The sequence below is a fragment of the Branchiostoma lanceolatum genome, chromosome 15 (genome assembly GCF_035083965.1).
Source record: "Branchiostoma lanceolatum isolate klBraLanc5 chromosome 15, klBraLanc5.hap2, whole genome shotgun sequence".
Lineage (NCBI taxonomy): Eukaryota > Metazoa > Chordata > Leptocardii > Amphioxiformes > Branchiostomatidae > Branchiostoma > Branchiostoma lanceolatum.
The window spans coordinates 17,102,668-17,127,206 of NC_089736.1; the positions used below are offsets into that span (position 1 = coordinate 17,102,668).

At 42.8% G+C, this 24,539-nt stretch overlaps 2 protein-coding genes and 1 long non-coding RNA gene across 3 annotated transcripts; 1 reads left to right on the plus strand and 2 right to left on the minus strand.

The window, feature by feature from the left end:
* Positions 1-1,110: 1,110 nt before the first annotated feature.
* LOC136420481 (phytanoyl-CoA dioxygenase domain-containing protein 1 homolog) lies at positions 1,111-17,995 on the minus strand. Its single transcript, XM_066407431.1, has 10 exons — positions 17,762-17,995; positions 16,237-16,354; positions 15,980-16,080; positions 15,504-15,605; positions 12,735-12,774; positions 6,201-6,295; positions 4,308-4,413; positions 3,412-3,496; positions 2,043-2,247; positions 1,111-1,526 (listed from the first exon to the last, which is right to left on the minus strand). Exons 1-10 carry the CDS (start codon positions 17,861-17,863, stop codon positions 1,410-1,412), a joined length of 1,071 nt encoding a protein of 356 aa, XP_066263528.1. The 5' UTR covers positions 17,864-17,995; the 3' UTR covers positions 1,111-1,409.
* Positions 6,497-9,427, plus strand: LOC136420482 (uncharacterized). The gene is made up of 2 exons (XR_010753222.1): positions 6,497-8,468; positions 8,641-9,427. It is a non-coding gene; the product is annotated as an uncharacterized lncRNA (long non-coding RNA).
* A 2,137-nt stretch (positions 17,996-20,132) lies between the features above and the next one.
* LOC136420337 (uncharacterized) lies at positions 20,133-21,889 on the minus strand. The gene is made up of 2 exons (XM_066407185.1): positions 21,208-21,889; positions 20,133-20,251 (listed from the first exon to the last, which is right to left on the minus strand). The coding sequence occupies exons 1-2, from the start codon at positions 21,887-21,889 to the stop codon at positions 20,133-20,135; spliced, it is 801 nt and encodes a 266-aa protein (XP_066263282.1).
* Between the last annotated feature and the right edge of the window lie 2,650 nt (positions 21,890-24,539).

The window sequence follows — 24,539 nt, forward strand, 5'->3', positions numbered from 1 at the left end:
GCATTAAACGAATGGAATAAGATGAAACTGTTAGCCAATTCCAAGAGCGTTGCTATGCGTGTGCTGTTTTATACAACACAGTCTTTTAGAAATTTACTGTGTGTGGGAATGATATCACTATGTGTATATGAAGTAAACATCAGATGTTTACCTGTTAAACTACACATTATGTGTATAAAAAAAACAATGAGCTGGTCTTATTGAGAGAAAAATGTATTTTTATATGCATATTCTTTGTATCTCGCATGTATCATTAGATGTACTTACCATATCATGCAAGTGTCCAAATGTGTATGTTATTTAACCTAAATGACTCATTCATTTTTGCACTGGAATAGCATTGTAAAACGAGCAACTTGATAACCATTCATAGTGCAATTGATCTCACTGTTACTGAACAATAATGCAAAATCACTACCATACACTCTGATAACCTTCAGTATTGCTTACTGCAGTAAACACAATATCTTACAATATATTTTTGAACAATCACCTAAGGTCATAGATTATGACAGCAAGTACATATATGATAATTACAGTATCTGTTTCAAGCTGGACGTACGTACCTGATATTCTATGTGGAATAAATGCTTCTAAATGATCTATCCGAGTTCGTCTTTTTTGTGAATGATGGTCTACTGATGCTGCGAAGAGTTTCTGGCCCCCCGAATCATCTATGAGATCACACTTTGGTGACGTACATCCCTTTGCTGTCTACCCCATCTCTGTTTCTGCCCAGTGTGTGAGCACAGGAAATTTAGTTTCTTTCGGAGTTTACCATTTTGCCAATTGCGCCAGTTTGGCGCCGATTGGCATCATTTTGCGAAGGCATTTCTCAAAGTGACGCAATTTGGCGCATTTTGTCAGATCCCCGGTTAAGATACTATATGCGGCTACGATATTTACATGTAGCTATGCAACCTAGCTTGTTTGTAGGGGTGTATCGTCCACAACACTTTTTCTCGTGAAAAGTTTAAGGATTGAATTCACGATCGCCTCTTTGACCATTAAATGTTGATCCTTGGTTTGATATCACAAGGCTTCATTACACTGCAAAGTTAAACTTTTTTTCATTCTTCCTCTGAATCTGCATCGTCAAGTGAATGAATCAGAACTACTATGTGGTCGTCGGTTGTGTCTATAACGTCTGTAATTTTGCCTTACAGTCTCTGCGACATTGTTTAGCTCAAAATATTTGTTATTTAATTGACTTTTTCTCCAGCGAATTATGCAATATGGCAGCAAAAACAGATTTGGCTCAGTGTATGTTGTTGCTTTCTTTCTCCTGTTTGTTTCCCATTGTCATCTACATGCTGTCGTGAGCATCCAAGAGGTGGTAGGAATGCTATCCCACCCTGCATTGCGGGCGTCACGTCGGCGTTCTGGCGGCATTGAGCTCTGTGAGACTCCTAGTTGTCGCCCTGTTGAACAAGCAGCGCCCTGGTGTGGCGATTGTGGCGAACGATTGGCCAGCGGGTCAGCCACGGCCCGTGAACGGTCGTGTCAAACTCGTCCACTTCCTCACCCTGTTAAAACAAGACAGCAAAATGTCATCGATTCTGTAGGATGACTATGTGCTTACTCAGGGAAGGCAGTGTTTTCGGTGCTAGCATGCTGTTTGCGAAATTGGGGGGTTATGGGTGTACTTGTGGACAGAAGAAGCTGTGGTTGGATCTGTATGATATCTGGTATGTTGATAAGTGTCGACAAGACGAAGGGTGATCATGGACCTCCTAGCGGCTTGCCATGGGACCGCAGAGGAACTTCCGTGTTCTCGTGTTCCAGACATACTATGGCCATGATCTTTTAAATGTAGATAGACATTGGGCTCATGGAGACGTTGCATAGGAATAGGTTCACTAGCAGCTTTTTGTTGAGAACTGATTTTATTTCAGACTCGACAGAATAAAGAGAACAAGGGGTTGACGGACCATCGTGGTGTGATGATTGACATTGATTTGCATCTTTGAATCTTTTTTAAATCCAAAGCGGTCCATGATAGATCATTTCAACCATTTGAGGCGCTAACAAGGTACACTCACGGACAGGCCAGTGCTCCTCTCCAGCTCGCTTCCGCGATCAGCACTATAGAACTTGTCCCAGTCGCTCTGTGGCACCTGGTACTTTGGATCATTGGCTGAACGCATCAGAATAGGCTTGCGATTCCCCCAAAATCCGCTAGGCTTGGCAGGGTCCTGCCAACGCAGATCCAAGCTCCAACGGATTTGTTCCGTCTTATTCGGGAGACTGTGAATTTCATGGAAGTATCTTCAGTTACTTCATTCTTTAAAGACACCCAGAGCATTTTATGTGGCTTGAAAACTAGAAATATTCTAGCTGCTGTAATATTTATGAAATTGACATTTAATACCACTGTTTACCGTATACCGCACTTGCGTGATAATTACATGTTAAAAGCGCTGAAAAGCTGCGCGAAAGTAAGTTACACAGTTATCCCTTGAGTTTCACGGGCCTAGTGTAATTAGACTGAAACAGAACGCAAACCGTTTTTTCGTCGGTAATGGACCCATCCCGTCAAACACCATATAGAACCCCCTGTTCTATTTGGAATACCTTCGTCAAAACAGCGTTAGTAGGACAGGCAGGGTATGTATATCTGGGACAGATTTCTCTCTGCATTGACTCCATGAATGCTCAGGAAAAAAACGAAATGAAAAGAAAACATCTCGGGCACTCGAGGAGACGGGCTTATGTAACACATTGCCAAGTACTTCTACGTCCGCCATTGCAGAGTACCGTCTCTTTTGTACCTGTGTGTGATTCTGGTGTTCGACTGGAACGGTCCATTCTCTGCATGTTCCGGCGACGTGACTTCACGTTAAAAAACATGGATGACAGCGACAGCGCTGACAGCGCTTGGATTTTCAATCAGTGCTCACCGCACAACGACATCGCATCTTTGCTCTTTGAATGTCGATATGTATTGGTATAGTCTTATTGAAACTTCCTATGTGTACAAATGACTCTGCTCTGGATGCCTTTAAGATAACAATGCGACATGCCTGAAAACTCTCAACATCTTATCAACAACAACAACAACGAAGATAAATGTACAGTCTTGTTAAATTTCCGCCATGTCTCTTCCAACCATTATTACAACAGTACTTATTCAATCAGTGCCAATGGCCAGGTATTCTACAATACAGAGAGGACCCCCCCCCCCCCTTAGTAAGGCTAGGAGTCATTTCTGTGACGTCACGACCCGTTGCTAATTTGTCCCGCCAAAATGCACAGATCACCAACGTGACGTCAAGACCCGTTGCTAATTTATCCGCGAATTGTACACATAAGACAATTGATTTTTAAAAAGATTACATAGATGCTTTCAGAAAATACCAGATTTCTATGTATTTCATTTCATTGACACTTAAAAACAAGCTCGAGCAATACCTTCTATGGGGGATGGCATTGTTGATGAATAGGACGCCCCCATAAGGAACTTCACACGTCACGACGTCCGTCTTCATATCAACACCTGCCACCAAAGGAGAACAAGCAACATTTTCATCAACGCTTATCATAGACTTACAAACTTTTCGTCAACAAAATCATACGTACTCTAGGCCCTCCTATAGATGTATGCCTCCTTTCAACCTAAACCAAGTTCATAATAGTTCCCATGCAAGTTTTTTAAAGGCTTTTGGAAATGCATATACAGTTTGGCATGTGTGATGAAGTACTTTAAAACTTTCGTGGATAGTTCTTTGTGCGCAGCCAAGTGTTTTATTCAAACCGACGTTTCGGTGACCGTCTGTCACATTTCTCAGAGAAATACTGGCTGGTTCTATTTCGCAGTAAACTAGGTTCTACTTTACGTTTGGAACCATATTTGTTATCAGCGACACCTATCTGCAGTGCGGAATAGATCCAAACAGTATTGCGCTGAGGAAAGTGTCAGACTGTCACCGAAATTTCGCCTTGAATAGAATGCTTGGTTGTATACAAAGAACTCTGTTACCTAGCCTTAAACCTTGTCCTGTTGGGCCCATATATTCTATATAAATATATGTGCGTGTATATATGTTGCACATGCAGGGTCTGTATGCAGGATATGTGCGGGTTGGGGGTATTTCTCAACTAAACGCGTGTACCGCAGCGAAACGCACCGAATGCAGAAGTAACTATGCCACAGCAACACAGAAGAAGTCAAGGGCCTATGAACTGATCAAGAATTCACATGAATGAAGCAAGCTACGTAAAAAAAAACGCCAGAAGAACAAGGTTACGAATCATTCAGATGTGTTCATCAGATTTATAAGTCAGTCAGATCCTTTCCCCGTCCTTACCCAGCGTCCTCTCCATCTCCTCCTCCAGTACCTCCACGTACCACGTCCCCCCCACCACCCCCACGTGGTCGGCTGTCACGCCCCTGCGGTGGCCGCCGCGCACAACCTACACAGTACAAACCACAGTAGATATTCGACAACTTTGTAAAAGGAATCCGTTAGTACTTTTATCTATTCATTGGTTCATCATGTACATGCCAGGGTTGCCCAACTAGCCGGAGGGCGAACCCATGTGCGGTCACAGGACTGTAGGTTTTGAACCACTCCCACCGAAAAGGACCCCTACTCTTTTCGATAAGTGCGGTGGGTTCTTTAACGTGCTCGAGGTGTGCCTCTCCTCAAACACGGGACCTCCATTTAACGTCCTATCCGAGGGACGTCCCTAACCGAAGCCAGGTACTCATTTACGCCTGAGTGAAGTGAGGAAAGTCGTTAGTACTTTAATATCAGTGCTCTCTCCAGAGCCACTATGTTATATCTTTAACTGATGACAATTACTCTCTGTTTGACAACAATATCAAACAGGCAGACAACATGATAATCTAACCACACTGTGAACCTCGCCTACTGGGCAGGATGGCAAACCTTTACTTACATTTTGCATTAAGAAACTGCTCAATTCTTAGTTCAGAGTCCTGGACATACTGTGGTCTTTATTTTTATTGCAGATAGAGTACGACATTGAGAAGAAGGGGTATGGGTGGCAGCTTGTTGTGACACGTCGTGTTTACCAGCTATGCAAACATGAACATACACCTGAATTTAATCAGGTGCTAAATTCCTTACACCTGATGGTGATGAGATTATAGTAGTTTCGCATTTTTTATATAAATAAGTATATATATGTAAATAAGTTAGAAGGTACCTACTGACTGTACTTCAGATTGATAACAAAGCTTATGTAAATGTGGATATCAGAAAAAAACAATTATTCAAATAGCCTTCTGTTCAAGGACAGGAGGGTCAACCTTACACTTGTACTGTGTAATATGTGTAGTTTGATTGTTTGCGTTTTCGACCTACTAAGCATAATCAAAGGAGGTAAATATGAATTGTGATGATATTCCATATATTTATAAAAGTCTAGCTACATGTTGTTCTACCACACAATACAACTCCACAAACCGTTAACATTTTACGGCGTTATGAGATTTTGAAATCTTGTTTGCATACTTTGATGAAGGTTAGGCATCCAGATACGCCAAAAATAGTTACTCAAGCAACTGGATAAAATTTTGAAACAGTCATGACTGTTTCAAAATTTTATCCAGTTGCTTGAGTGACTGTTTCAAAATTTTATCCAGTTGCTTGAGTAACTATTTTTGGCGTTGCATACTGTTTCCTAAAACCGAACCCCTTTGTTACCTCCGGGAAGGAGGTCAGTGACCTCCGACAGGGGTACTGTTTTCTATGTGTTTCTGTGTTGGCAGCTATAACTGAAGATCGTTTTAATTCATTATTTTGAATTTTAGCAGGTCGGTTTTATAGAGGTTCCGATGAATCATGCTGATTTGGGGCACTGTATCAGTATTGTTAGGTTTTGGAGGGTTACAGATCGACACCCCTATTTACAGTCCATCAAATCAGCTGCCGTTTACCTAATGGTAGCCTGTGTTAGGCAAGCTGGGGACAATTAGCTACTCTCCAACATGTCCAAGTAGAGATTAGGCTCCGTTCTACTGCACTGCCTCAGCTGCTGCTTAGTATTGTAACAAACAGCTGTACCTGGACATAAACGGTAACAGATTTTAAGGAAATGGTCGTTCCTGGTAAAGAGGGTCTCAAACACATTATCCCATACCGCAAACACCAGAATAACTTTACGGGGGTTTCTGACCTATGGACTTTTTTGTCCTTTTGTCCAAAATATTCCAAGCAGACGCATGCACGTACCTGCATACAGCCATTCTCTACAGTAGCGTCTAGCAGAGGAATCCAGGCCACTGGAATCAACGTGCCCAGAGACTCCGGTAGGGTGTAGCAGTTGTCTATAGGGGTACAATTAATTTTGATACTTCATGTGTTCAATTTCACGTAAAGGGTTAACTGTTTAACATTCGACATTAACAGCGATCTTAACGCGTGTGGCGTCCCTTTTGTTGGTAGGAGCTGACGTGGAATATCGTTGGTACATTCATGGGTAGGATTATTCAGTAACTACTCAATAGATCATGTATATGTATTGTAAATGTGCGTATTCACTGCACGAAATGGCCACGTATCCTGACGGATCCGACGTATCCGGAATCGGGCCTCATGGCGTTTCCGAGCGAATCCGGAAAAATCCCAGTTCACTGCTCGGATACTGAAGTGCCCGCAGATCCGACCAATTCCGACGCCGTATTCTTCTGGATTCGTGATGCGCCTCGGATACCCGAAGATATTTGCGCGGATCCCTCGTTTTTTGATATTTGGAATGTTCGGATTGTTTGTATGTCGGTAGTTGCTTCGGATCCTGACGAATAAATACACACGGCACGGCATGATCTCATTTCCTGACGAATCCAGCAGATCCGGAATTGCGCATCATAGCAGATACGGAACGTTTCCGATTGGATCCGATGCACCTCAGATCAGACAATTCCGGCGCCGTATACGTCTGGATCCTTCATACGTTTCGGGTACAGATACGGAACGTTTCCGAGCAAATTCAGACAATTACCAGGTACACCTCAGATCCGGTAATTCCGACGCCGTATACGTCTGGATCCGTGATGCGCGTCGGATACCTGAGGATATTTGCGCGGATCCTTCGTTTCTAGATATTTGTCAATATGGCAGAGATGTTCGGATTGTTTGTCGGTAGTTGCTTCGGATCCTGACCAACAAATACACACTGCACGGCACGCGGCATGATCTCAGATCCTGATGAATCCAACAGATCCGGAATTGCGCATCATAGCAGATACGGAACGTTTCCGATTGGATCCGATGCACCTCAGATCCGACAATTCCCGCGCCGTATACGTCTGGATCCTTCATATGTTTCGGGTACAGATACGGAACGTTTCCGAGCAAATTCGGACAAATACCAGGAACACCTCAGATCCAGCAATTCTGATGCCGTATACGTCTGGATACGTTGCGGGTACAGATAAAATATCTACTCGGATCTTTCATTTTTTTATGTATTTGCCAATATGTTAGAAGTTCAGATTTGCCAATATGTTAGAAGTCATGAGCTGTCTCGGATCCTGACGTGTACGGAACACGGATTCGTGTCGGATATCCAAATTACCCACAAGACACTTCTGGGCGCGACAAACGTTAACGGTTTTCTTTCGGTTAACAGCACAGACAAGAACGGCGTTTCGTCACCTTCTGTGCTTAACATGGCATCGCCAGAGTCTACCATGGTCGACCAGTGATTTTTGAGTGACTTGAGAGTCGAAGGGAATTCGGTGTAAACTCAAACGCACGGAATTGCGACGTTGTCTTCTTCGTGCATGCAATATTCGTCGCCCCCCTCCCCCCTTGTAAACGCTGGTAGGGAGTTGATTCATCATTTTGAGGGACTGCCCTTTGGTAAGTACAAATTGAAAAATTCCCGTTTCTAACTAGTTTTGACGTCAGTTATCCTCCTATTGTGGCTTGACATATCATCGCATTCGCATGACCATAAGAATTCTCCAGCCGACCTGCCCTTTTACGGCGTTAGGATCTAGGAAATTTAAAATTTCAATTTGTTCATTCTTGCCAATGGTCATCAGACATGTGTGTCTGGTTAACGTTTCAGATACAAAATAGCAAGCAGTGGAGGGAAAGATAATTAAAGATATGGAAGGGAAGAAAATGTCATAAGTATTTGTCCCACAAAGATCCCACAGTTTGTGGATAGTGAACTAGAACTTATAAGGAGGCAGTAGTGTGCCTCAGTGATTATTTCATTCAGTTATAGCTGTGCATGTTTGATCAATATCATATTCAAGTTATAGATGTAAGTTTTACGTAGTCAATTCACGATGCCCAGATTCATTTTTTTACACATGCGAGTATGTGATATGTTTAATATTTGTCATTGTTTCCATTTATATATATATATCCAGTACAGCATCGGCAGATACTTCCTTCACAAATGCAGCACATATTGTGAGGACCTTGGCTGGGAACAAAGCAATCAACTGTCAGATGCTCAGCTGCTGAGTACCTCAGGCTCCTTTGGTAAGTCCATCATCGGTACACTTCAATGTTAGCTGAGAGAGGCATGATGGATATCCATTGTCCCGTGTTTTTTGTAGCTGCTGTGATGAAACGAAGCCCATGTCAAAATCATGTGACATGTTCCTTAAATACATGAATTGATATTTATTCATCATTTGGTTTTATCATATAGGAACTGGTTCATCACAAGATGGACTCCAAGCTGAGTCAAACATGCAGATACAGAAGAAATCAGCCTTGCCTGTCCCTTACCAAGAGTGCATGGAAGAAGTGAACTCAGATGTAGTCAGAGAATGGGGAGAGGACGATTATACACATGCAGTTCCACGGCATATGCTACTTACGTTTAAAATGTGGCGTGTCATCATGGGAGTTCTTCAGACAGTATAATGTTACTTTCTATTTTCAACCTCTGTATTTGAAACAATTGTATCTGATGGCTTTTAGACGAAGAGCTGGCCACAAATAAGGCTTTTATTACTTTAGTGGAATATTTAGAACATGTAGATGATTTTGGTCCAAGGGCACTATACAGTAGTAAATATTACCACAATGTTGTGATGGTGTTAATTGTAATACATTTCATAATTTTTCAGAACATTGTGCTTGCACAACCCCAATTTACCGACATTAACCTGCATATGCAGTGGTGCTTTGAGTATGTGGATGTCCCTCAGCCTGTCTCAAATGAAATGGATCATTTAGCCACATAGTACTTCCGTATTGTATTGTATTTGATAGTTTTTGAACTTAGAAATACATTATGTTGAGATATGAAATGATACATATGTTACATACAGGCTTTCCCAAACTTCCTGTCATTCAAAATGATGTTTTGGGTATAGTTAAATTAGGAATGGAAGCACTTAGTCGGATCCGTTACGGATTCGTTGTTTTGTCCACCTGTATCCGTCAGTATTCACCATTTTCTTCAAAATACAGAAAAATCCCTGTACGCATCCGTCAGGATCTGTGGCATTTCCGTACAGTGTACGGCTCCGTATTCGTCGAAAATCCCTTACTTTCGGATTCTTCAGGAAATATTCCATATACCGGTGCGGAAATAGTCGGATACGTTACACGAATCCGTATGTATCCGTCAGTATCCGCCAAAAATACAGAAAAATTCCTGTTCGTATCCGTCAGGATCGGTGGCATTTCCGTACAGTGTACGGCTCCGTATTCCTCGAAAATCCCTTACTTTCGGATTCTTCAGGAAATATTCCATATACCGGTGCGGAAATAGTCGGATACGTTACACGAATCCGCATGTATCCGTCAGTATCCGCCAAAAATACAGAAAAATTCCTGTTCGTATCCGTCAGGATCGGTGGCATTTCCGTACAGTGTACGGCTCCGTATTCCTCGAAAATCCCTTACTTTCGGATTCTTCAGGAAATATTCCATATACCGGTGCGGAAATAGTCGGATACCTTACACGAATCCGCATGTATCCGTCAGTATCCGTCAGTATCCGACAAAAATACAGAAAAATCCCGGTACGTATACGCCGGGAAACGAGGCCATTTCTTGCAGTGATTGTTAAGAAAAGAACTCAGAGAGACATATACACTCCTCCCTTCGCGACTTATCTGCCAATACCAGTAAATGAATATTGACTATATAAAAATCTTAAATATGAAGATGGCTCTAAACCTTCCTTCATCACACAGATTTATGAAGAATGAGAGTAAGTGCTCATACGTTAGAAGCAAATAGATTTTTTAACTGACCCCCATGTGATACTGCACGCTGGTAAATACCGTAAATGGACAGCAGTGGAAAATGACTGACATTGAATCTGTTCGTGTTCCAACATCATTTTGAAACAAATCAATTATTCATGAAAATGAGGCAAACACTTGAGAGAGCTTATCATATTAGCACAAATAGATTCACAATATTTGTATGTTGTGTCACTTCAGTGTTTACTTACTCATGTGCTTCTTTTTTTCCCTCTCTCACGTACATGTATACCCACCTTGTCATTTCTGTCCTGTCTGCAATTACTTCTCGGGCATGGATCAATAACAAAGTTATGATTATTACTGATACCCAATAGGCCATGCCGCGGCTACATCTGATATTTATAACATTCATCTACTTGCTATATCTATATCTACTTCCAAAATCTATCTACCCTAACGCAATATGCCCAGTTAACGTCCGATTTATTCAAAACGTTATTTATCCTAAAACCTCGCGGACAGAGCCAAATGTTTAACCCATGGGTAGAAATATCAGTTCTTCTAAGGCTGCACCAAGTAATTTTTATGGATGACGTCCGCGCGCGCATTGATTTTGGTCTGTTCCCAGAAAAAAAACAAGAATTTCCGCGTCCTGTAACTATGACCAAATCGTAAGATTAACGTAAAACTCGTCACGCGAAATGCATGAATAAACACATGTGCCGTATAACGGTGGTGTACATGTGCACCACGGTCAAAATACCAGTAGTAGTACTAGTAAGTAAGATGGCGTCGAATTCCACAGAGCATGTGGGTTCGGACGCTAAATATGTGAGCATATAAGTGAAAAAGGGCGGCAACGTTGTTGTTGATTGGTACGCTCTCGATGTCGGTCAGGGAGAGCTGACGTTCGCGCAACTGTACGAGAGACTTGTAGCGGCGAGTGAGTTTCAGCTGTACAATTCTAAGCAAGTCTAGTCAATATCAGCTACAGTGCATTTCTTCTGCAATGACGAGAAGATCGGGAGAGGCACTGAAGTTTACTCCGGCCTGCAGGTGGGGCAGGCAACCAAGTAGTTCGGGTGTTTCATCCGCATGGAGGTCGACAATATAGCTGCCTCAACTGAAGCTCCTAGGCCCAAGTCTGTTTTTGAGGTATGAAAAGTTTCGTTCTTTAGTCTGTTTTGGATCAAGTACTATATGCAACAAAAAAAATAATCTGGGAAGGGGGGGTTTAAGATGAATGCATTCATTTATTCTGCATGGATAATGATCATTTATTCGTTTCTGGTTATTTATACTTGTTGGGAAAATATGTGGGTTTTTTTTATTTCTATCATTTTTGGTCCATATTTCGCTCTTGAATAATTGCTATTTTTCATTAGGATTTCTAAAGCATAGGTAGAAATGTAGTAATGCATGCGAAGAGTTAATCACCAACTAATTTTGCCTTTTTAATATACTATGTTTCTGCATGCCTGCAAAATCAATGGGATATGGAAAGAAACAGGACAGGACAACAACTGCTGTTCAACTTCAGCTGATTTATTCAAATTATTGCTGTTTTCATGATGAATAAAAGAATTGTTAGTTGTTACACTGTGTTCTCTCATTCAGTTTGTGTCCTAATATGTGTCGTCGACTATTATTTTTTAAATCTAGGCATCTTGTTTTTTTCGGCCCTTCTTGGTTTTTTTTCGCGCTCTCGCATTAGATCTAGGGTCTCCAAAGGACGTCATCCATAAAAATTACTTGGTGCAGCCTAACGAGAAAATGTATGGTCTGTAAGTTTTTCTCTGCCTGTTTAACGTCGTGTGAGCATGTATTTATACTGGGGTATATGGTGTAGAATTGTGCTGGGCTTACCCTTTATCGTCCACCTCAGTATTTCCCTTCTAGCGCTATGCTTGAAGAACATAGACCGGGGAAAAAATGCACAGTAACTGTCGAAAGAAGTCTACAGACAAATGACAGTAAAGTCACTATGTTTGTCACTCCGCTTGCCCGACGCGATGGAAGAAATTAATTTTTGTATTGTGAATTTCCCTGACATCAGCAGCACGTGGCGTTCACGTGATAAACGCATGGCCATGATGTTAGGCCGTGCAAAAATGTATCATCTGAGCGGGGGTCGCTAGGTTGTATCAAACCTTCCTAAAACTGGCAAGAGTTTCAAACCTCGAATCACCATGGATAGTCTTCATATCAAAGAAAGGTTTAACGTCAGCTACTTTTAAAAGATACTAGCTATCGTGTAAGTTAGAAAAACATAATGAAATACGCGGTGTCGAATTACATATGAAATACGTTATGCATGACGCTTCCGTGCAACTTGTTGTTACTGGTTCAGGAGTTTATTCTTTTATGTCGCTGGACGTAAACCCTTTTAAATGTTTTGTATAAAAGAGAGAGATGGCTAAGGATCTTACTTATGACGTTCTTTATTGCTCATGAGAACAGGCTTTGGCATAATACACCGCTACATGTGGACATGACCCAAACTGGACGTTAACTACTCCTGCACGTAAATAGGTCATGTTACGTTACCAGTAGAAGGCACTGAAACTTGTAGCCTTACCTTGGTGCCAGGGCACAGTCGTCTCATCATTGCTCGGTACCTATGGAACAGGATGAGAACAGCCAGGCGTGGCCATCAGTATTGTTAGCAATTCAATACTGTCAAAGTATTCACCAACAGCAACTAACTGACGCAAGGATGCTGGTTGAATATTTAGGATGTATTCTAATTGGCTGTTGATCTCAGTGAATATAGATGAGAAATTTGCAAAACAGTGTCGTGTGTTCACAGATCTAACTGTTCATGCGCAGGTCAAAGGTGAAGGCCCCTGAGACAAAACACACAAAAATAAGCAAAACACAACCAAAGGAGGCTGCACCGTCACCCACCATGCCTGTCACGTTCTATGCTTTCCCAGGCACAGAACGTGACACAGCCCGACCGTCACAGACTGTGCCCGGAAGTGCTGTCAATCACTGTGACTGACGGGGCAGTGATGCCCGCGTTTCCATATAAGGCAGCGTGTTTTTGTTTACCGCAGTCCCCCCACCCCCCGTCATCTTTGTTTTTTGGGGCGCTGAGGTAAGGAGGAACAGCGTAATTCTCGCTCTGTAAAATAATTGAATAACTTAGACCTAGAATTGAAGTGGCAAAAAAAGACAGTGTCTATAACAGATGCTAAAAAAAAAAACAATTTATAAGACTAAATATATTCTATCCAAGGAAACCAGATCTAGACTAGGATCGGGCCACTTGCCGATTACTTCGACGTCCCGAGGCAGTCAGCTCGCCCGATCTAAATCAATGCTACGGGAAGTTGTAGCCCCGGGCACTGTCCAGGCACGGTTCGTGACAGTGCCGGAGTGTCACAAACTGTGCTTTTGCCCCAGGCACGGTTTGTGACACTCAGGCACTGTCACAATCCGTGCCTGGGCACAGTTTGTGACAGTGCCCGAGTGTCACAAACCGTGCCTGGGGCAAAAGCACGGTTTGTGACACTCCGGCACTGTCACGAACCGTGCCTCAGGACACAGTCGTGAATGGCACGGTTCGGGACGGGGATTTCTGTTGTAGAAATTCGTGATGAGACGTCCGTCTGTTTGTGCCACATCAACTCTAAGTCCAAATTATCCAAGACAATCGCGAAATGTATTTCAATGAGCGAGAATTACGCTGTGCTTTCTCATCCCAGCGCCCCGAAAAAAACAAAGATGGCGGGCTGCAGGGAAAAAAAACGCGTTGGGCAGACTCCTCCCCCTCAAAACACTAAGCTCCGCCCAAAAGCACAGTATGGGATAATACCCCCTGTGTGTCACGAACTGTGCTCGGTTGGGCACCATTCGTGACGGTGTCCGAGTGTCACAAACCGTGCTTTTGTTGTGACACGCGGGCACTGTCACAAACCGTGCCTAGGCACCAAACGTGACAAAGCACCAAACGTGACGCAACAGAGGCCATATATATCTGTATATGTTCAAGGTCGCAGAACACAGTTTTTATCCGCGACCCCCATGACGCCGGTACAGAAAGTAGTGCGGCCCAAACTCTTGCAGACTGGGTAGAAAGATGCACGTGAGAGGCATCCATGTGTAAACTGTGCTGTGTGGTGTAGAAATATGTCGGGTTTTATACTGTAGTATTTGGATAGTGGGCCTTTTCCGCTTTGTGTATAAATGCGCCATCTTGTGCAACCGCCTCACGGGGTCAGGCGCCTGCAGTTCAGTGACCTCTCGCAGAGCGCTTTTCAAAGTGGGCGTGAGGAGCCGATACGCTGACAGAATTTTTTAGTTTTTTTAGTTATTTGTAGGTTGTACCCTAAACTCAAACATATTCGTTTTTCGTATTTCTCAAGTGCACCGCGCTATGATTTTTACCGCGTCGAAGCTAGTCACCTTGCGGCCCTTAACTACAGACGAATCCACTTAATTGCACCTCGGATAAACGCACCTTCCATTTAATTGCACCGAATCCCAATATCCAAAACTGGTTCCCATTCACTGCATTGTTAGTGACTCCGCATATCTGCACCGCGCATGGTCACCAATGCCGGATAACTGCACAGATTTTTTCAAAAATCCTCGGCAAGTTAACTGAAAAGGTGCGCTAAAATCGGCAAACGTGGTACGAATGAGCCGATACCTGCCGGTGTAAAGGCGCAATACCGCCAATGTGTTTAAAACTGTTTTAAGTAACAAAAGAAGGCGGTCTCCCTTGACACAGTGTAATACGTTGATAGGAATCGTATGGGAGGTCCTGGGTGGGTCACCCGTAATCAGTAACCAAGTTTTAGTTTCAATTCCTAGTTTCATGGCGGTATACGTACATGATTTACGTAAATCGACAACTGCGTGACTCTACGTAATGTAACACAGAAACTGTTATCCCATGAGTGGCATGACGATGTTTCAGAATGCCTCCCCTGTAACATTACGTGTGTTGTAATGCGGTAGATCGCATGGAAAAATGACAAAATGCAAAATCAAAACAGGTTCGTAGTCATTTCTTTATTTTCAGCAAAGGGTCAATAAATAAAGTTGATAACTGAATAATTTCGTCTGTTTTCTTTGTGCTTGTGTTTCTGACTAACAATACACCCCCTCGCCCATGGTGGTGCGGTCCAGCTGAGAATTTCGCATAATTGCACCAGCCGGATAATTGCACCAAAAACGCTGACAAATGGGTGGTGCAGTTAAGCGGATTCTACTGTATAGAAATACCCATAGACCGAAAACTGTGTTCTACTACCTCAAAGCATGTTTACAAAGAAGGGTCCTCCAGCTTTTACCTGCGCACGCGCATTTGAATCTGTTAAAGGACTTAATTATTTACCTTCGGCCGAAGGTTCCACAGCGGATTCCCTGCTATTTCTGGCCCTACCAGCTGCTCCATTACATTGAGTAGGCGGTCGTTGACCCAAAGGTCACAGTAGGCCTGGTGAACAAAGGTGTGCTGTGTTTACAGTCAGATGGATATCACGTTCTCCTAACAAATATTGACCGGCACACATTTGGTACCAATCTTGGCATTCAGTGATTCTTGTTCGTAAAGTTGGTAGTAACGTTTTTCCTTTTTTTGTCGAATTGCATTGATGTAAACGTGAATTTGTGATAAAGGCATATTTCATTATGAAGTGAAGTTGTCATCGTTGAATGCAGTGTGCGAGTTTTTCTACCTCCAACATCGAAGGTTCTTCGTCAACCATATACTGTTGACAATGCCAATGGGTTAAAAAGAATGTAGCTAATTTACCATGCAGCTAGGACAGGTTGTTTTAAATGGATTAAAATATCATAGATAAGTTTAACCTTTTGTATCTTCCCCTCCTTTAACAGCAGTGCGCATGTTCCAGGGAACTCTTCCTCGATTAACGTCAGCCGCTTGAAGAGGTCAGCGTCTCTGTACGTGTCTGTGACATAACAATATGATTATATCAATATTTCACATAATTGAATTTGTATTTTTCCGAAATTTTTCATGCAACAAACTCTATTGTACGATGGCATTTGGTCCCATTCCTTTCCCACTTTTCTCTATCCCTTATGGAGATTAGAAATGAACGAACGTTTGATTTTGCCAGCCTGGTACAGCCTTTCTGCCAAAGCGCCCACCAGTGCCTCTGTAGCATCTCTGCTGGGCTGCAGTTCTTCGGGCGTGAAGAAGTCATGAACTAGAACAAAGCCCTGTAGGGACATCACAAGGATCTATATGTTAATTAATCTATATGATGCCATTCACAACTTCACATGGACCTTGCATCGTGAATGAAAATCTTAGACTTTGCAGAATGCAACTTTAAAGATATTTAAGTGGTCCAGAGTAGTACGTAAGCGACGGGCTGGTATTACTCAGGTGGTGCAACGTGGTGCAGGTCAGGGGTCATCTTCATTAGCTATGCTTAGAGTATGAAAAGGATATACATAACATATATTAATGACATGCTTATGGTCTGGTGACGATATGTAGTTATACAAATGACATATCACTTTCTTACATACATACATACATATCATTAGCAACCGTTTATATTTATACACATGATCACTGTATCGTTAGCACGTAGTTAGCATTCAAGCTGGTGTTTTTCGCCGAAAGGCGGCTATACCGACTATATAGATACAGATGCAGATGACGTTAACATATATTTTGCATTGTTACTTTTCATCACGTGATTCACCATATCATATACATGTCATTATCATATATCCATACCCTTTTCATGTCTATAACATATAGATGCACATGTACTTTGGATATCAATAGCACAGCTTATGCTAATGCCGATGACACCTGCCCCTGACCTTAATCAACTTGCACCACCTGAATATACGACCTGTCCCTCACATGTATACTACTCCGCAGAGTCTGCACATTATATAGCTCTCTCCCGGGGTTATTTGAAAACTAAGGTGAAAACTGCAGAACAGCACGGACCAAGTCTGTATCACTGCGAATGAATTTAATATGTACTGTTCTATTGGATGACAATTTGGATGGACATGAAGACTTTAAGAAGATGACTAAAGGCATAAAGCTCAAAATCTTATGATTTATACTTCTGCTATTAATACTTATTCTTTACAATTGGTAGTCGCAAATAATTCTTTGGGGATATCCCTGTAGTTCAAGTCAACTAACAGTTGAGCTCCTGATTCCAAAAAGTTGGTAGCTGGCAGACACCGATTCAAATCCTGGGACAGGAATCTCGGTTGGGGTAGCACGAAAGGGACGTAAAATGGAAGGGCTAGCACACTTCCCCCCCCCCCCCCCCCCCGTAAAGATAGTGTAAATACATTTAAGCAAGTTGCGTGGTTTTATTTCGCGCTAAGGCGAAAATGGAGTGTTTGCGGTAGTTTTAAGTCTTTAGCAGCCACTAAAGTCACATGCTGCTACAATATTGGAGAAAAATGTTCGCGGTGGTTTTATTTTCACGATGAAACTGTTGCCGCGAAAACCGCGAACATAAAACCACCGCGAACATTTCTGCATTTACAGTATACCCTGCTACTGAAGGATCCTGAAGACTCTTGCTGACCTATGTGCCACAAGGTGAAAAACTATTATAAGCTTCTTCATCGTCTGAAACTCACCTCATCGAAGAACTGCTTAACCTGTTCCCTGGTCAGCTGCCCGGGTTTGATTTCCTTGGGCTGGACGGGAGGTGTGGTGTAGACTTCAGGACAGGCTTCCATCGTGGTCACTCTTCACTCAAGCACGGCTCAATGTTTCTCACCTTTGACATACAAAGGGTGTATTCAACAGGGGATTGTCCAACACGTGGACAAAGGAGTTTGGACGTTGGACGTTTGTCCTGACCTGACATGAGGGCGTTCGAACCCTTGACAGTTAATTATTAATGATTATTATTAATCATTTGGACGTTTGTTATGGAACGGCTCAAGGGACCAGGTGTCTCTGTTTAATTAACAGGGAATGGTCAACACATGAACAAAGAACTTTGGACTCTGGGAGTTTGTCCTGACATGCCCTCAGGGCGATGCCTAGCCTTTTCCTTGACCATTTGACGTTTGTCCTGACACGACATTAGGGCAATGCAAAACGTTTTTGTTTGTCTGAAAACTGCGTCACGGTGATACAGCCTTGAAATGTTAAATGCTACAAATCGATTTGTAGTTTCTTGTTTTACATTCTTTGCGTCTTTTGTTCTTATCTAGCCTTACAATTCGTTTTTTCTATGGCTTTTCTAGTATAAGACTGGCCACCTTAGTTGTCATGGAAAGCAAAATACATTAGCTTTGAGATCAAAAGTCTTCTTTCTCTGGGTTGATTGTAATTGTTTCAGTTCTAGCGCAATTCGTGCCTTTTTGTAACACATTGTACACTATTTTGATCCATTACCATAGGACTGCCAGCAGACGATTAACATTTCGCTTATGGGAAATGTTTTCATTACTATCAATATCCGATTAGACCAGTTCTCCACACACAAGCAAGCGATCTTTCCTTGGTAATATCTTCAGCGTTTCTATGGCAACGGTTTTTTGACAGTACGGGTATGTCAGACTAAAAATCACTTTTCCACTTAATTTTCTACTTAATATGATATTCATTTCATCAATTTAACATAGCTTGACCTAATCATATGTCAGCTGTGTTAAGTAGGATTAATTTATGCTACTTTGATAACGCCGGTGTATTCAAATGGCCTGAAAATTAAGATGGCGGACCATATACATGTATATGATTCATGTACATTTTACATCAATTGCATCCATTCCTTGTTTTCTATGCTCTATAGTACAATGCTCAATATACTGAACTCAAAAAAGCTAGCAAGTTTGTAATTCTTGATAAGTTTACGTTCATTTTGTTCTGGCCTGAAGTTTAAAGAAAAACATTTTGAGTGGATAAAACAATCGTTTCATGGAGCATAAACAGACTTTGGGTTACTCTATCGCCTCTCCAGGCAGGTGCACTATGGGATAGAGTAAGTGAGGGGACCCTATAATGATAGTTTAGGGCCTTACCATGTACCTTGGTCCCTTAACACATTTGGACCCGGCCCAAGAATTTTTAAAAAGCTAGATAGGGTTAAATGTTACCATGTTCCCAACTGTCACTTACACATAAAACACGATAGCTTTCTAGAATCTGTCCAACACCCAACTTCCAAGACTTCAATAGTTTCCGACTTCTTTGCAGCTTCACAAAACAGTATGCACACACAAGTATGCCTCATACCAATGTCATCTATTTATCATACCAATTATATAACTTCACTTAAGCATGAAGAGCTCCCATTATCAATAATAATATATTCAGAACTGACCTAGACTGCAAGTCGTGATTACTGCCATGCTCGTAGGTTGCAACTATAGTCAGAACTTAATCAAGTCCCCAGATTATCGTAGGTCATGAGGAACGATTATGTTCCTGTTTGATGAAAATTCTCCATTTTGGATAAGGCTAAACTGATTGCTAGCTCACTACGATGTACTAAATATCAGCTATATATCGCTACAATATATCATTTCATGTAACTATCTGTTTTTTAAAGCCAATACCTTTTTACCTTACCATACACTTTAGACCTGTACCGCTAAAACCAACTGCCCTATCCCTTCTAATGCTACCTCTCTACTTTTTTGTTTTGTTAACTCTCCACGCTTCATATAATTACGGTAAACACAAAATTAGGAGCATCATTGATATCATCTGTCATCTTCACTAATGCTAGAAGTAACATCCTCGAGCTGAGAACTTATTACGAACATACAAATCAATATTGCGCTGTTATAAATATATAACCTTTCTGAGAGAGCAGCAGTGAGTTAGAAACATTCATTTGTTCAACATGCTTCGTCCAAATGTATGGTGTGATTTTAAAGTTTAACTGTCCGCTTCGTGCACTATGCAATGATTTATTTGGTGCAAGGAGAGTTGATGTCTCAAACGGCGATTTTTCCAACCAGTGTGCTTGCGGTCATCCCACCTAAGATGTCAAGTTGAGTCACACTGCAGCTGAAAGTTTTGTTCATCCAGTTGACAATGTCTATGGCCATCAGGGAGGTGATTCAGCAACTGTCCACACGTGTCATCCGCACTCTGGACATTGTCAGCTGTTGAAGACGACAGTAACATGGTTGACAAATATGTTAACAATAACAAACAAGGCGTAAAAGACAAGAATGAAAATATACACAGGGGATATGTTTTAAGTTCTGACTATAGTTGCAACTAACTAACAAACATGCCTGTAATCACGAGTTGTACACTAGGTCAGTTCATATAATATATCATTATTGATAAGAGAGCTGACGATGCTTAGTGCAGTAATCAGTATTATGCTTAAAGGCAGTATCTGTTGTCTTACCTGACTTGTCCTTTTCATACACAAGATGGCGATACTTCATGGCAGTCGGATACGAAAATTGCATGTTATTGTTGAAAGAAGAAATAACTTTCACAGTTATACTTTACGAGATTATAGTTCTAATTGAACACTTACCACACATGGGACATCCGACTTGTGTTTGTTCTACCATAGTGAGGACTAGCTTGCAGTGAGTGACTGATATTTTCTTCTTTCTTCTATCCCTTTTCTCGTCCTTGTTTCCTCCCCTTTCTGTTATCCTCTAATTTTAACATCGTTCTTCTTCAATTTCCTTTACTCTGTTCAATCATCGTTTCATGTAGGTCGTTTGTGACAAAATTCATATTGCTAGTAAAGCGATCTATAATTTCAGCTATCGTTTAGCTCATCTTAAAACTTTTGACCATGTCAAAGCTATGCTATTAAAATGTTCATTATCATAATTTTCAAAGAAGGTTTCATATGGCATATTTATTTTGTAAGTTATAAAGTATTGTGACTTTACATCTCTTGATTTGTTTATAAATTAATTGATTCATCTAATGCAATGGCTATATCAAAATCATGGGAACCCCGGCCCCTGGCAGTGATGTAGGCAATTCAGAATCGGAGACCTAACTCTCAAAATAACATTCCCTTGTAACATGTAACATTATAAATGTATATTCCTGTCTAAGATAGATGTTTCAGCAGTTGTGATACGAACCATGTTTCCAAGTGTGATGACAGCGATGACTCGGGCCTTCAAGAGACGTGGCATCATACGCAGAACCTCATTGATGTGAAGAGTCAGGAAACCCTTCCTTTTCACAATTTCGGTTGCTTTCGTCTTTCCCTCGAGGAAGCCAACCCCTCGGACTGCATCCAACTGCACGGAGAGGGCTGGGAGACCTTGTCGATGTCGGTGCTCTGCAAGGGCGTCAAGGAAGCTGTTGGCAGCCACGTATCCGCACTGTTCTGGATTCTCCCACGTCGCGGCCACAGATGACAACAGGAAGAAGATGTCCAGTCCATCCTCGTGTGTTAGTTCGTGTAGGTTGAGTGCGCCCCTTGACTTTGCCGCCAGAGCTCTTTCCAACTGACTTTCGTTAATGTCAAGGACATTTGAATTATCAATGACAACAGCCAAATGGAAGATGCCCTTCAATGCTGGGATCAAGGGGTTCTCTCTGAGATGATTCAGCGTCCTTTCAAGTGATGTCTTGTTTGTCACGTCGGCTGTAAACGCGTACACTTTAGCTCCTCTACTTTCCATATAGGCAACTGTTCGCCTGTTCTCAGTAGTCATGCATCCATTCCTTGACAGGATAGCAATATGCCTGGCACCGTGGTCTACCATCCAACGGGCTAGGGCCTGTCCAATGCCACCGAACCCGCCGGTCATGAGGTAAGTGCGCATCAAAATTCTGCTGAGTTGGCTTCATGTCCTCTGGTCTGAACTCCAACGGTACCTCAAAAACAACCTTTCCGATATGTTGACCCGTTGACATCCATCTTAGCGTGTCTCTGTAGTCCTGGATGAGTTTGGTTGTGGTCCTAACTGGGTGGATGTTACCATCGTTCAGAAGATTACAGACTGTCTTCATTAGCGTTTGGACCTGTGCAGGCCTTTTCTTCATCAATAGATCTAGTTGAACCGAGAGAAATTTCTTGTTTTCCAGCAAATGTCCTGTGTCCATCTTCATGTTCTCGAGCATTGATCGCTTGCCAATTTCACATAGAATGCCGCCCGGGCTCAAAATCTTCAGGGTTGCAGTCTGTAGGTCACCGTATAAGGAACTGAGGGAAACATCTACTCCTTCGCCATCTGTCCATTGTAAGATGTCGTGGCAGAATCGTGTAGATCTTGAGTCAGAAACATGTGTTATCCCCAACTCCTGCCAGAGGAAGTTTCGTTTTTTTCTCAGATCCTGCTGTGCAAAATATTCGTGCCCCGACCATACGAGCTACCTGGATTGCGGCTTGTCCTACCCCTCCACATGCAGAGTGAATCACCCCGGCTGGCCCGGACGAAGACACGCCCTCTCAATCAACGCGTAGTAAGCAGTCAGAAACACCATGCTGAAGCCGGCAGCCTCCGTCCAGCTGACATTTGACGGCTTCTTTACAACAAAGCGCTTGTCACAGACAACATGGGACGCAAAACAGTGATCCAAAAGGCAATGACTTCATCTCCCACTTTGAAATGTTCCACAGAACTGCCAACCTCCACCACCGTTCCCGAACACTCGAGCCCAAACTGGGTTTGTAGGTTGAGACCACCCAGGAGTCCAAGCGACATCATCACATCCTTGAAATTGAGGCCTGTCGCACGAACCTGGACTCTGACTTTATCGCTCGAAGGAGATACAGACGGCAGTTCGTAGAACCCAACGTCCTCCACTGTCCTGGTCTTATCTAAGGAGACATCGAGAACCCAGTGATGGCTATGACTTGGGTGGACGATCTTAGCCATAGACGTTCTGTTCAGCCTCGGAACTAGAACTTCGCCATTTCTGATCACTAGCTCCCTTTTCGCTGGTGGTTCAGACAACAGTAGGGCCAGTGTGCCTGCTTACTCCCCCAGTCCTGATGTACAGGCCATTGAAGGCAAATCCACTGTGTAGATTGGCAGATCCTTAAGCTCATTGTTGACAAATCGGAAAAAGCCTGTCACAACGCTCGATGCCGGTCTCGAACAGTCTACGCTGCCGCCTGCTGTAAGCACCCACATGCAGTGCACTCTTTCTGGCGCACCCCTTATGGATTTTGTCAAAGCTAATGCGTGCCTCATGTTTGTGTCGTCCTCTGGCCAGATGTAGATAACCTTGAGAGGTGGGCCCTGTGTCGGTATGTCTATACTGTCACCAATATGACATATCAAGGTGTCTTTGGGTAGGATTGTCTGCAGCGTGTTGGCAAGCAGGCTGCCTTTTTCACCAACAATAACCCATTGGTCCTCGATGTTGCGCTGCGACATGGTTGCGCTAGGCGGTGCAGATTCTCCTTTCTTGCCAAAAATTGCGGAATGGAAAAATTCACTTGGAGACGACACACCCACGACATCGTACATCCCTCCGTTTACGAAGAGGTTGCACCACTCTTTCTGTGACAGCCAACATGAACCTCTTCTGTACTCGACATCATATGCCCAGCACAGCTCCAGGGACCCAAAAATCACTTCTACCATGTAGAAAGCATTAGTGGGCTCCAACATTACCAGCCATCCGCCAAGAGAGAGGAGACTTTGCACGTTTTTCAGTCCGGCCATGGCGCCCACGGTTGTCTGAAGGGTGTCAGTACAGACAACAATGTCGAACGTTCCAGGCACGAAGTTTTGTAACTCCATGGGCTTCTCAATATCGAGCTGCTTATATTTGACAAATGGAAAACCCTGCAGGGTATTCCTTGCGTGGGCAAAGAAGGTCGTGTTGAGACCTGTGAATACATACTCCAGGAAAACTTCCTCTGCGAGATGTTTGACATGATTCAAAAGTATCTGTGCCAGTCCCCCAGACCGACCACCTATTTCGAGAATCCGGACAATCTGCTTGCAGGGTAGCGCAGCTTCGACGGCCTTCTCGATGGCTTCTGCACAAGCGTGGTAGTAGAGTTTGATACTCTGTGAGTACATGAAGTACTCTGCTAGGACACCTTCAGCAAACAGAACTGGCAGAGCTGCGGATGGATCACGCAGAGTGATTGGCAGCAGGTCCCCGAGACGCTGTAATGTGTTCAGATCGAACTCGAAAGCTGGAACATCACGCCTCATCTCATCTAACCGCTCGTGTATCTCATCTAGTGACAGGCTGTCGATCTCTGACTCTTTGGTGATGATGTGCTTGAGTCTTTCCATGTACCGTGCGTTCTTCGGGCTGACCTCGTCTTCTGGGACGGTAGCAAGAGCACGGCGAATATACGCCACTGTCACACATTTCAGTCTGGGGAGGACCTCTTCTACTGCCTGAATGACTTCCATTTCGTCCTTGAACTGCTCTCGAAGATGGTTTGCGTCGAAGATGTCGTAGAAAACATTAGTCATCGGCAAAGAAGAA

What these genes read in the sequence shown, in the direction of transcription:
- LOC136420481 (XM_066407431.1), bottom strand. Translation starts at nt 17,863, where the DNA reads ATGGAAGCCTGTCCTGAAGTCTACACCACACCTCCCGTCCAGCCCAAG. An exon ending in AGGAGGGGAAGATACAAAAG is followed by an intron (nt 15,606 to 15,979) that starts GTTAAACTTATC and finishes TTTGTTCACCAG; the next exon opens with GCCTACTGTGACCTTTGGGT. An exon ending in GACTGTGCCCTGGCACCAAG is followed by an intron (nt 6,296 to 12,734) that starts GTAAGGCTACAA and finishes GTACCCCTATAG; the next exon opens with ACAACTGCTACACCCTACCG.
- LOC136420337 (XM_066407185.1), bottom strand. Translation starts at nt 21,889, where the DNA reads ATGACCGGCGGGTTCGGTGGCATTGGACAGGCCCTAGCCCGTTGGATG. An exon ending in CACACTTGGAAACATGGTTC is followed by an intron (nt 20,252 to 21,207) that starts GTATCACAACTG and finishes CGTCTTCAACAG; the next exon opens with CTGACAATGTCCAGAGTGCG.